The 13,630-nt window shown below is 36.5% G+C and overlaps 1 protein-coding gene across 4 annotated transcripts in view; it reads left to right on the top strand.

Annotated features, from left to right (window-relative positions):
• Positions 1 to 13,172, top strand: part of SLK (STE20 like kinase) — a gene marked incomplete at its 5' end in the record, with an annotated part of 54,944 nt that extends 41,772 nt beyond the window's left edge. For 3 of the 4 annotated variants that reach the window (XM_082408255.1, XM_082408257.1, XM_082408258.1), the window contains 6 exons: positions 2,552 to 2,681; positions 3,308 to 3,432; positions 4,328 to 4,516; positions 5,073 to 5,198; positions 6,166 to 6,279; positions 9,482 to 13,172. In XM_082408255.1, coding sequence (XP_082264381.1) covers positions 2,552 to 2,681; positions 3,308 to 3,432; positions 4,328 to 4,516; positions 5,073 to 5,198; positions 6,166 to 6,279; positions 9,482 to 9,628 — 831 coding nt within the window. In that variant the 3' untranslated portion in view covers positions 9,629 to 13,172. The remainder of the gene's footprint in view (positions 1 to 2,551; positions 2,682 to 3,307; positions 3,433 to 4,327; positions 4,517 to 5,072; positions 5,199 to 6,165; positions 6,280 to 9,481) is intronic. The other variant, XM_082408256.1, reaches the window with a different exon arrangement.
• Between the last annotated feature and the right edge of the window lie 458 nt (positions 13,173 to 13,630).

Here is a 13,630-nt window from a genome sequence, read left to right on the forward strand (position 1 = left end):
CTTTTGTAGTTCCGTGTCACTCATTTTGAGTCTTGATTTCTGGACCCTTATTCCTTGCTTTGAGTTCTCTGTGGTTTACTTTTGAACTTTTCAAAGTATGTTACTAAGGGAAGGGACCCACTACTCTTTATATGGGCTGACAGATAAAACCAATTTGGGACCAATAGAGTGGAAACTCCTTGAAGGCAGTACTGTCTTTTGTTAATTTTAGTAACCCTGTAAGTAGTACAGTCCCCAGCATTTACTAAGTGCTTAAAAAAGGTTTTCTTTGACCTGAACTCTTATCTTGCCTAATTTAGACATAAATATAATAATACGACCAAAAACTGCATTGACGAGAAATCACGTTCACTTTTTTAGTGGCACTGGCTTATACAGTTGACCCTTGAACAACTCAGGTATTGGGGTGCTGACCTTCCGCGCAATTGAAAATTCACATATAACTTTACAGTTGGCCCTCCGCATCCGTGGTTCCACATCTGGACATTCAGCCAACCATAGAATGTGTAGTACTGCAGTACATACTTAGTGAAAACTCCACGTTTAAGTGGACCCACACAGTTCAAACCTGTGTTGTTCAAGGGTCCACTGTATTTACCTTTTTTAGTTTCATATAAATATTTATTTGCCCCATCTTTAACACTTGATTTTTTTGATAAATGTAAATGTAATATTTATATTTATGATAATTTGGACCCATTATTTCTGTCCACACAGATATTTTTTTAAAGTTCTTTATGCAAACTAGTGGTAAAAATGTTGAACAAAAGAAAACTTTTGATATATCTGCAGATTATATTGTTTATTAAACAAGTTTGCATATAGACATTTTACAATGAAATTAGAGAATCAATTTAATTTTTATTACAAATGATATTTACTGTAGGAAAAGAGAAGCTTGACAACTTATTTTGTTATAACTGCTTATAAGGATGGAGATTTTTGCATCTCTTTAAATAAAACTCAAAAGCCTTATTCTAGACAGTTGAATTTAAATATTCATTGACTTTTTCTTTTATATTTTTCTTTGCTGTGATAAAGTGATGTAGGTGACTGTAGTCAAGTTGGCAATTGTAATTTTTTTTTGTATAAATTTGCTCAGCATTTATTCTATCTACGGAACTGACAATGTGCATGATATTTTTTTTTAACAACACGTAAGTACATTTCCTGTCCCCAGTACATAAGACCATAGCTCAATAAATACAAAAGTACATGTTATTCCACTTGCAACTGGCAATTGTATTTTATAGAGACAGTTTATTAGTTTTTCTGCTACTGTATATTTGTATTTATGCTAAAATACAAATCATGATGTAGATGAGGCAGCAGCATTTGTGACAACAAATTAACAGGATGTCATGGATGGTAAGACCTGATTCTCACCTCCAGAGAAACAGTAGTAGGACAAGCATCTTGAGGAACACTGCTGACTCACTCTTTGTGCACTGAAGACCAGGCTGGTAGTGATCCAGATCCTGTCAGACTCTGTCCAAGGCCTAAAAAATAGTTCCAAAATGGATCTTGAGGTTTTACATCTCTTAGATGTGCAAGAGGAGGGATTATAGGTGAAGTGCTGCTCAACCCTAAATTTCTAAATCTATACTCAAATTGATCAGAATACCCTTGAGCTAACCACAAACTGCTATAACAGCCAAGAGAGGGATGGAGAGCCAAACGTTTACTGGCAAAATTTGCATTTCTTCAGTTTGAGTATTGTTCCTTTCCTTCTGCAAGTGTATAATCTAGCATAATGACCATAAGTCACTTTAACCTTTCCTTTCCTTACACAGTAATTGAAGGATTTTTTTTGAAAGTATAAATTTGGCATTTGGGCAAAAATAGTATGTACTCAGTAAATACTGTTGAATGAATGAGTGAATCCCATACATGTTGGTAGAATTCTCTGATTATAAGGAATTTTGTTTGTAGAGTCGTAAAATGTAACTCATTTTCCTATTTCTAGTTCACATTTCTCTAGCAATGCATTATTTCTCATTAAATCCTTAAAGTATTGTTCTTTTTAGGCACAGACTAAAGATCCAGAAACTGTCTTTCTCTGTTAGTGTAGCCATGGTATGGCTTCCTAACTCTTTATTAATAGAAAAATAGAGAGTTTAAAATCCCGGTATCTGTTTTACTTGTTTGCTCTTTATTGCCTCTCTTCCTGAAAGACATTTCTTGTTTATTCTTGTTTTGTCCACACTCTAGTGAAATGAACAGTGAGTTTTAGAAACTGTAAATTTATTTTTTTCCCATAGATGTAGGGCATTTTAATTATGAGTGGGTTATGGACTTCTCTTGTATGTGTTATTCTTAATAGTGAGTTTAGAATATTATGTATTCTAGTACTTTCTTTCTGGGCTTGAATTGGGTGACTAATACATTTATGTTGTATCTATACTATATAATTTTGGTGATTTTTAAATCTAGTTAACTTTAGAAACTTGGTTCAGAAATCTTGTTAATCACTAATATACACAGAGGTAGAGATAAATGGATGTTTTGCTCAGTAGATACTTATTAACTGATGGTTAACTATGTCTAATAGGAACAAGAGTTTGTTCAGAAGCAACAACAAGAATTAGATGGCTCTCTGAAAAAGATCATCCAACAGCAGAAGGCAGAGTTAGCCAATATTGAAAGAGAGTGCCTGAATAACAAACAACAGCTCATGAGAGGTATATGAAATTATGCAGCATATGTATATATATATATCTCAAAACATTGCAGAGATATACCTTGGAAATTATTTGAATGTTTTCTTTTGCTAGAGTGGTAGAGGAAAAGATGAAGCAACTTAACGTAAATAAGAGGAAAATACTTCATAAAATTAAGAAGTACTGCAAGATACAGAACTCCTTTAAGGCAATAGAAGTGAACATAAACATATAATCCTTAAAACATCTTTTTTGTCCAGATGATGGTAGAAATATACCTGAATAATTTTATGTACTCATTATGCCTTACAATGCTGGTATACTTAAATTGGCTACGTGATAGAATGGAATTTTAAGCACTTATTTCCCCTAACAAATACCTTATATTCTTTTTCTTTCTCATTAAGATGGTTAAATGGAATTTTGGTGTTGTGGGTAGGGCGTTCTCTGTTTACAGGACATCAAAACAGAACGGAAAGTGGTAAATGGATATTATCTTTATGTTGGTAATATTTCATTTATAGCTCAGAATGTCCGTGTGTATTAATTAGTGTATTAGAACACTTGTATGTAAATATTAAAATGAAGACCAAAGTACATTAGTAAAAAGAGCAAAGTTACATTTTGAAATTGCTTTCTTCTTCTAGCTAGAGAAGCTGCGATTTGGGAGCTTGAAGAACGACATTTACAAGAAAAACACCAGCTGCTCAAACAGCAACTTAAAGATCAGTATTTTATGCAAAGACATCAGCTGCTTAAGCGCCATGAGAAGGTTAATGAAAGGAAAATTTGTTCACTTTTTTGTTCATTTTAAAGTTTGCAGAGCTATTTATTTATTTATTTTGAATTTATTTATTTAAACTTATTATTTTTGGCTGCGTTGGGTCTTTGTTGCTGCGCGCGGGCTTTCTCTAGTTGTGGCGGTGGTGGGGGCTACTCTGCGTTGCGGTGCGCAGGCTTCTCATTGCGATGGCTTCTCTTGTTGTGGAGCACAGACTCTAGAGCACACAGCCTTCAGTAGATGCAGCACGTGGGCTCAGTAGTTGTGGCTTGTGGGCTCTAGAGCGCAGGCTCAGTAGTTGTGGCACACAGGCTTAGTTGCTCCGCGGCATGTGGGATCTCCCCGGACCAGGGGTTGAACCCACGTCCCCTGCATTAGCAGGCAGATTCTTAACCACTGCACCACCAGGGAAGCCCAGAGCTATTTATTTTTGAAACATATTTTTTACAGAATAAAGTTTAGGTTTCCTTTCTTTTATCCTAAAATTTCTTTGAAATTTGGAGTAATTAATTGTATGTTGGTCATGATTGCAAACTCTTTTCTACAAATTCCAAGGAAGGTAACTAATTACAATGCTTAAAGACCTCTTATACATTATAATCTTCACCTTGTCTCTCAGAGGTAGCTATTTTGGCTCCATTTATGGTTCAGGTATCTTAAAAATGTGGACTCCCTATACTTAGTATACGAGAGTCAATATAAATCTCTTATTACTAATAGCTTATTTTTCTTATAAATTATTTTTTTGCCTAATATTTTGCTGGTTGATATGCAACAAGGGAGAGAGTAATTTGGGGAAGCAACAGCAAAATGACATGTTTGAGCATACATGTGGGTACTGAGTATTAAATTATATCTACATCACTGGACTCTGAAACTTTCTTAGGAAACAGAACAAATGCAGCGTTACAATCAACGACTTATTGAGGAGTTGAAAAACAGACAGACTCAAGAAAGAGCAAGACTGCCTAAGATTCAGCGCAGCGAAGCCAAGACTCGCATGGCCATGTTTAAGAAGAGTTTGAGAATTAACCCAACAGCAACACCAGATCAGGATCGTGACAAAATTAAACAAGTAAATAAGCAAATTACTTTCTTTAAGTTTAAAATTTTTGAATGGCCTTTAGAAGTACCACATAATTGTGTTGTAAACATTTGGAGCCACCTTGGGCTCATTGATGTTCACCATGGCTCTGTACACATATGGCATGTACCAACTCAGTCTCCCTCAGGTGCTGGCCATGGAGAGCTCTGCTCTCTTCTATGCCCCACACCAGATCCAGGGCTAGGCTGGTCCTAAGACCAGCCCTGGGAATAAGATGACTTGGCCAGCTTTTCAGTCAAACGTGTGGCCTCACTATACTTCTACAGTCACAGATCCCACACACAAATTAACTGAGGTCACTAAGCAGATAGGAGGAACAAGGTTTTAATCAGAAGTCTCTCTCCACCTCCCTACACCCCACCAAAGCCATGATGTAGACTCCAGCTTTGAGTCCCAGCGTATTATTACTTGCAGCTTTAGTTTATTGTACTTTAAGCTTTGTTACATTCCTTAATTACACCTTTGGAAGATGCAGAAATTACATTACTTGTTAACCATATTTATCTTTTGTTTTTCTTATTTATAGTTTGCTTCTCAAGAAGAAAAGAGGCAGAAAAATGAGAGAATGGCTCAGCATCAAAAACATGAAAATCAAATGCGGGATCTTCAGTTGCAGTGTGAAGCCAATGTCCGAGAACTGCATCAACTGCAGGTTAGCTCCAGAAGCATGAACGCAAAGCTGGTAGTAGATGCACAGTACGGGTGGCTGGTTTTGAGGAAATAATAGCTACTCAGAGTAAGCTGCACATTGCTTGTGAAGATGCTGGGATTTAAAGGTTTTCTTTCCTCTGTAGACCCAAAGGAAGATCAGTTTAGTATCGCAGGCACTTGTTTAGAACTTACACAGCTGTGATTAGTATAAACATGAAGTTAATTTATGATATAAGAAGTTGCATCTTTCAAAAGTACTATTGAGAATTTTTAGTGTATTTTGCAAAGAAGATGAACAAAGTTTTAAAAATGATGTAGGCATTTTTGTTATCATTCTGAATTTAAAATTTCTTTTTATTTAGGGAGAAATAGTTCATTTTCTTCAAGGTTTTTGAAAAAGGTGATAAATATGAGAATTCTTTTCCTAAGGAATTTAAACATTACTTTAGAGAGGACTGTTTTTGAACCTTACCTGGGGTATGCAGCTCTCTAATATATATAATATAATATAATATAATATAATATAATGTAATGTAATGTAATATAATTTCTAAAATGTTTACAATTTCAGAGTAGTGTATACATTGTGGATATGCTACATATTTGCTTAATTTACTAGAGTGGAATAGTTTCTAACCCCATGTTCTGGTACCATTGGATAAAATGCTTGCAAGTTGCCCTCTGAAGTGTCAGTTTTGTAAGTAAACCTTCTTAGAAGGAAAATCAGGATCAAACTAGTTCTTTCTATTCAAGTTCTTTTCATATGGATAACAGATCTAGCCTCTACACTTGCAAAAATGAAGTTATGACTCTTTTCATAATTCTTGGCCTTTGGTTGTTAGAGGAGAATTTCAACCTCAGTAATGGCTTTATGTTTAATGAATACTTTATTATTTTGGAAGATAATTGTATTTGTGAAAAATTGCTAACTTGATCTGAAATTTTTTAAATCCAAACTTTATTTTCAGAATGAAAAATGCCACCTCTTGGTTGAGCATGAGACTCAGAAACTAAAGGAGTTAGATGAGGAACACAGCCAAGAATTAAAGGAATGGAGAGAGAAATTGAGACCTAGGAAAAAGGTAATTTTAAAAGCTTTAATTAAAATATGCTTGCATTCATCCATCCCTCCATCCTCCCAGCTATTGGCTCTTTACCTAATATGTGTCAGGAACAGTGTCAGGGACGGGAGACACAGAGATGAAGAGTCAAAGTCCCTGTCCCCGAAAGGTTCAGAATCTAGTTGACAAGCCGTTGCAGATCAGTAGCAGCATTTGTCTGAAGGAGGTAAGCACAAGATACAGAGCAGAGGAGCACAGTGTACCAGCAAAGGAGGAGGAGTGCTTAAGTCTGCTCAGGGAAGTCAGGAAGGGTTAGAGAGGAGATGCCTTGTAAGCCAAGTGCGGCTTGATAGATGAGCAAGAGCTTGCTAGGAGGACAGACAGGTTGGAGTGGAATGGGGCAATTTAAGTACAGAAAAGAGAATGAGTGAAAATAATGTGTACAGGAATCATAAGTAGCTCCCTATCATGGTAGCATTAGAGGGAGTGTGTGCCTGTGTGTAGGCATTAGGGAGGGAGAGAGGGAAGGGATGACAGCTTTGTCTGGATGGGTCGACTGGAGCCAGATTACGTGGCCCTTATGTGCTGTGTTAATTGACAATTTAGTAAAATAGGGATGGCTTCCTACCCCGCGCCAGCCAGCCAGCCAGCTATCTTCTTTGTTTGTGCTTGACTCCCTGCTAGCCTGGTCCAACTGGTCAACCGTTTCAACTCTGTCTTTGCTATTACTATATGATTCTCTCTCTTTGCCAACTGTCAAACTTAAACCTTTATTTTCTCTTGGGCTTCCTGCCTGCTATACATTTCAACCATTCCTTTCTTCCATTCATCCAATGAGTTAATCAAGGAAATATGTATTTAGCACCTACCATGTGCTAATAGTGTGGCTTTTTAACTTGAATTTTGTTTTTTGTTACATTTTTGAATAGGTAGTTCATTCATGTGTTTCTGAATTCAAAGGGTACATACACAGAGGGGTGAAAGTGAGAAGTCCCTTCTCTAGTTCCTCCTTTCACCCTTTGTAGTCTAGCTTTCGCCTCAAATTCCTCCCCAGTTGAATTGGTTGACAGTGGTCACCAGTGGCATTATCTACCTGTTCTTCTTAAAAATCTTCTTAAAATTTTCTTCTCACCTGACTTTTGTGACATACTCTCTTCTTTCTCTGTGCTCTTTATCACCTTTCTTTGTTATCTAGTCACCGGAAATGTAGACATTTTCCAGTTTTACACTCTTACCTCTGCTCTTTATCTTGATGATCTTGTAGATTGTCATGGCTTCAGCTGTTGCGTATTTAAGGACAATTCCAAAACTTGTATAGAACATGAATTACAAAGTCATACAGGTCTGGGTTCAAATCTCAGTGCTGACACTGATTAATTTTGTCTCTTAACACTTCTGAGCCCAGTTTTCCTCATTTGTAAAATGAGGATGTTACTACCTCCCTAATTGGGGTTGTTAAGACAGTTAACGGAAGTGATGTGTGTACAGTACTTGAGATGTGGTCAGGATCCAATGAATGGTTGTTATTGTTATTATTTTATTGTTTTTATTATTGGTTCATGCTCTCAGCTCTCATTTTCCATATGGATGTTCCATTCCTCCTCATTTCATTCATTCTGTCCCATTATCATCTCATCAAAGGTTTCTTTTTTTGATGACTGTATATAAAATATAGCTTCAATGCCTACCTTGAACCCTCTCTATCCCCTCAACCTTTCTTTGTTTTTCTTCATAATATTCATCACCACCAGACACATTTCTTTGTTGTGTGTCTTCTCCCACCAGAATGTAAGCTCCTTGAAAGCGGGGACATTATCTCATTGTTCACTGATAGATACGCAGCTTCTGGAACAATTCCTGCACATTGTAAATGATCAGTACATACCTCTTGAATGTTGTTGAACGTTGACTAAAGATTGTAAACTCAGTGGAGATAAAACTAAACTCAACATCTTTTTTCCTTCATCTCCATCTCATCTTCCCCCCTCTCTCCAGTCCTACCCACCATCAGGTGTTCTTCCTAACATTCCTGTTCTCTTAACTGACATCTAGGCTAGAAACCTGAATTACCTTTCATTTCCATCACACCCCACATTCAATAAGATGACAAATAATTTTGACTCTTATTTCATAATATTTCTCTTTCCCTTTACTGTCTTCCTACTATTTGCTTAAAATTGTTCAGTAATGTCCTAATGGTCCTTCTGGCCTCTTGTTCACTTTCCTTTCCTCCTGCTTGCCTGCCGTCACCAGAGTGTTTATCCTCAAGAGCATCTCTGTTACTGTCATCGTGGTGTTGATAAATCTTCAGTTCCAACAGAGTTGAATATAAACGCCTCACTTTGACTTTGAAGCCTTCATAGTGCCATACTTTGCCCATATCAGCCCTTTTAGCTTCGTCTCCCACTAGCCACTTTGTTCCCAGCTCATGTTCCAGTACTGGGTATAATCACCGTTACTCACAGCAACTCCACAGTTTCCTGCCTCTGTGTATTGTTTCAGCTCACTTTGTCTGGCGTGTCTTCCCCACCCTGTCTGTCAAATTCTTATCTTTCCTTTGAAACTAAGCTCATGGTTTTCCTCTTCTGAGAAACCTTCCTATCCTTCCATCTTTTCCTGTACTTTGTATTTTTACAGCAGTACTTCTCCTGAGTCACTTGTCCACAAAGTAATTGATACGTCAGATATTTATCAAGCACTTATTATATTTGCTCCATATTGTGGGGTTGTAAAGATGAATCTGGTTTAGGTCTTACCTTCAAACAGTTTATAGTTCAATGTGAAAGAAAAGACATGCACATCAGTAATCAAAATAAAAAAATAGGAAATGGTTAGTTCCATGTGGAAGAGACAGTTAATATCAGTAGTTAATAATAGGTGCCATCTGTTGAGTACCTAGTGTGTGTTAAGTACATTATTATCACATTTAATCCTCTCATAGCAACCCAGTGAAGTAGATGGTATTATCGCTGTTTCATAGCAGAAGAATGAAATGATTCTGTAATATAGAGAAGTTAAGTAATTGCCCCCAAGTTATCCATTCATGTGGCTGAGCCAGGACTTGAACCCAGGGCTGCACAGCCTATGGTCCTAGCTGTTGAGCAGTCTCTTTTTCCTTAGGATAACAGACAAAGTCTTCGGGGCAAATAATTTTATCTGGGCTGTCAGAGTAAATTCTGTTTTTAATACCAGTGCATAATTTCTTTTTCCCTTTCTTTTTAAGACACTGGAAGAGGAGTTTGCTAGGAAACTACAGGAACAGGAAGTGTTCTTTAAAATGACCGGGGAGTCTGAATGCCTTAACCCATCAACACAGAGCCGGATTTCCAAATTCTATCCTATTCCTAGCTTGCATTCCACTGGATCGTAACAATGGGAAGCAGTCTGTGGTTGGGTTTGTCTTTTTAAGTATGTCATTCTGTTCTCTTCATCTTCTGCCATAGTCTGTATCAGAGAGCTCACGAAGACAATCACCTGCCTCACCTTCTGGGTGTTTATTTGTTTGTTTTATTTGTTTAGCAAAGATAAAGGGAAAGGCACTAAGACAGATGCTGGGCCATGCTGGCAAAGTAGCATCTTGCAGTAATTCCCTAAGGTGATTTTTGTATATAATCTTAAAAATTGTGTTGTTTAGATACTGTTACCTGAAAAACTGGTAGACATATAATGTTTAAAGTTATTTAAAAAAACCCTGTTATGTCACTTAAGTATTACTAAATATCTTTTTTCCTGACTTAACTTCTCAATGATGCCTAAAATCTATAGTTGAAACTGCTGTAGAGAGTTGGAATAATTTTTTGGTGAATCAGCTCTCATGAAAAAACTATGAGTTGCTCAAAATATGATATTGATTCAGTAAATAAATCTATTATCTTTAAATGTTAGCATCAAACTCTTTTAAAAGAGAAAAATTATTTCAATAATTTGTCTAAAATAATTACCTGTTTAGACATGAGCTAATAATTAAGGGTGCTAGTTTTATTAAAATAGTGCCTAAAACACTAAATTTCAATTGAGTCTAAAATAGCATTTCCTTTTTTGATTCAGCAGGGACGAAACACCCTTAGCATTAAGCATTATTGTTTTTTAAATCTTGCTCCTATTACCAATTGATAGAAATTTTCATCCTAAAGTATATGTTGTACAAAGTTGGAAAGATGAAAAAAATAAACGGTAGCTTTTAGATGTCCAAATTGGAAATGTAAAACTCACCAAATTAAAAAAAATACAGATTTAGCTATCTCAGCTTACGTCCTAAAATAATACATGAGCTGGTTAAATGACTTCTCCCATCTTAGCAAATTCTGTTTAAAACTGTTGGAGGCTGGCAGGCTCTGAGTTATATTTATGAATATATTTTTTATGAAATTAATCTTAAAAGAGGCATTTGTTCAGAATAGTTTTTAAGAAAGAATTTAAAATATTTAGGCAAATATCAGAAATGACTTTTCATTGTTTTGAGATCGAGTCATTTATATTTTGGTCTTGTTTTGTTCCATGTTTAAATTATTTACTTTGATTTGAGTGGGAAAAGCCTGAAACCTTTATCATGAGGTTGCTGATACGTGTAATTATTAATGAAATGTTCACTCTAGTCCCTTTTGAGGGTTAGAATTTCAAGCACGTGTCAGGCCGAAACAGTATTACAAACCATATTTCGGGGTGTGAGACAGTACATTTGTAGACGAAGCTTGCTGGCTGCCATGTGCGCCTGTTCTGTCATGAGTGCCAGGTACCAATTGTAGAAATTTCAGTTTTTAGTTATATTACATTTGAGGCTCGTGAAAAATGCAAATGAAACTTTGTGGGAACACTGATTCATGTTAAGAAAATGTAAATATCTGTAGCACTTTCTTGCAGTTAATTTGAAAACTGAATGCTGAACCTTATTTTGTCAGTGGTTTAGATGATTTAAAAATGCATGTGATTTTAATTTTGTAATTGTTTTGACAAGCATAATTTACTTGGACAACTTTGTAGGTAGCCTTAACTTCTGGCCAAGTTTGTTTTTTATATAAATATATATACATATATATATATTATGTATGGTTGTAAATTCATACACTTATCACATGAATGTTACTGTATACAAAACTCTTTTAATGCTTTATTCTCAAATGCTGGGTTGAAAAATGATTTGAGAGCCTTTTAAAATATATATCTTTATAAAGTAATGTTCAGGATGATGATGGAAATTGTTTATATTGTTATGATAGAAATGACAGTATAATGTTACCCAGTGTATTTAATGATTTATTTGAAGAGGGAGAGAGGAAGAAGGTTCTCATACCACTTTCTCCTTTGAAATTTTCAGTTTATTGGCTTTTTAAAAATTAATACTTCAGGCAGTGGACATTTTTTCAGTATCGTTTAAAGGGTATCCTGTGTGCTGAATAGTTTATGGCACATAATTAATTTGGTCTGAATATTTGGTTCTTTTTCTTCCTTTCAAGTTGACATTCAGAGTATTGAATAAAGAGGCTCAGAGTAGAACGATTGACAACGCTGGTAAGTTTGTTAGCACCTCTTGCATCTCCCGTAAAACTGCCCTTTGGATTCCTTGTTCACGCTCGAGTTCTCTTTCAAAAATGACCAGACCATATGCATGTAGGAGCAGGACTACAGAATATGTATGTAGAGGTAAAGCCTTCATTTTAATACTTAAAGTTACATAAATCTTTTCAAAAGGTATTTTGTTGTATAGACCATGCTGTTTGTACCCACCCCTGCCCACTTCTTGCTAGGCCCTGTATTCACGTACAGAAGAGCGATCCTTCTCTCTTGCATGATGTGTAGGTGGGGGGTTGGGGAGGGACACAGACATCTTTGAAATCAAAGAGTACAGTCAAATGCATTCCTGAGTTGGTGGTTTTGTTGCTGTGGCAGAATGTGCTATGAAATGCATAGAAGAAATTCTCCATGTGTGCCCCCTAATTACTCAGCCTCCCCTCCTCTCCCTGCGTGCTGTGGACACACCAGGCCACCACGCTTCTGCAGGTCTAGCTCATGGAGCTCGTTGCACCAGGTTGCCTTTCCTAGTCCTGTCAATCCATGGTTGGGTGTGAATTGCTGAATTAGCCGCTATACTATATGGACTCACAGTTAAGCTTTTTCTTACCGTTTTCTATGGGGAAGCTATAGGGTGGGTAAGGAGGAAATTTGGAGTGCTTGTACCTTGCTGAAAATGTTGAAACTTTCCTGTGACAGGATACAGCAAATTGTAATTAAATATAAACCAGAACCAGAGCTACCTCTAAGTAGTGTTTCCTCAAGCACAAAGCTCTCAGGCATATGAGACCCACTGTAATGGAGGGTCTCTGATTTCTTGAGCATCTGTGAGTTTCAGAAGCGATTGTCTTTTGTAGTCTCCTAGTTCCCTTGTAACTACACACTTTTTTCCCCATTCCACACTGTGCTTAAATGACAAAGAAAGACTCTTCTGAGAAGCCAAATTCTCTCAAATGATTAGCTAGAGATATTGTTGATTACAGGAAAATGTAGAACTGTGAGGTGGAGGAGGTGAGCTCTTTAGTTCCAGTTCTAATAGGCTTCTGATTGAATAAATCAGTTCCTTTCTGGGAAATGATCTTTTATAGGAAATGGGATATTTTAAATGCTTTTCTTAAGTTGAAGGCACAACAATTAATGCCACTATTGTTGCTATCCTGTGGCTGACATGGTTTTGATACAGCTTTAAAACTTCTGTTACTAAGCTTGGGGTAGAATGTGATACCAGTTTTCAGTGTTGGCTGTAGCTTTTTGTAATCCTTCTCTGATTTGCAGTGTAATAACTTCACAAGCTAAATTTTCAGAAAGAATTTTGTTTCAGAAAATGCCTCTTGTCTATTTGGGAGCAACATGTCTTTTCAATCATGGGGTTGGCAAATGAAAAATAAAAAGTTATTTCTTAATCTACTTTGGGAAGCAGTCTTTTATTGAGAATATTTGAAACTAGATTGTCCTGCATGAGAACATTTTGTAGCATTTAAAAAAATCCTATTTTAAAACTCGCAGTCCTCCAGATCTTCTGACCCTTCAGACTTATTTACTAGTATTCCAGACCATCTGTAGTCATCACACACAAGAGGGTCCTTTTTACTGGTAACTAACTTGGGAGTGTCTTTCATCGCCCAAACCCCGCCTTTGGGTGATGCTTAAAATATTTCCATCGACATATGTATATATACCTTTTTTTATGTCCTTTTTTCCCCTTGGAATGGATTATTTTTCTCACCAAACATTTCACAAACGGTGACGTCACTTCTGCTAAAAATAACCTCTTTTCATCATTCATACGTTCATGCAGGATTCAGTAGACATACTAGGCTGACCATTTGGCAAGTGGTCAGCTTGGACGGAGGGAGGCACAGCA

This window comes from Balaenoptera borealis (assembly GCF_965194805.1).
Source record: "Balaenoptera borealis genome assembly, chromosome: 10".
Taxonomy (NCBI): Eukaryota; Metazoa; Chordata; class Mammalia; order Artiodactyla; family Balaenopteridae; genus Balaenoptera; species Balaenoptera borealis.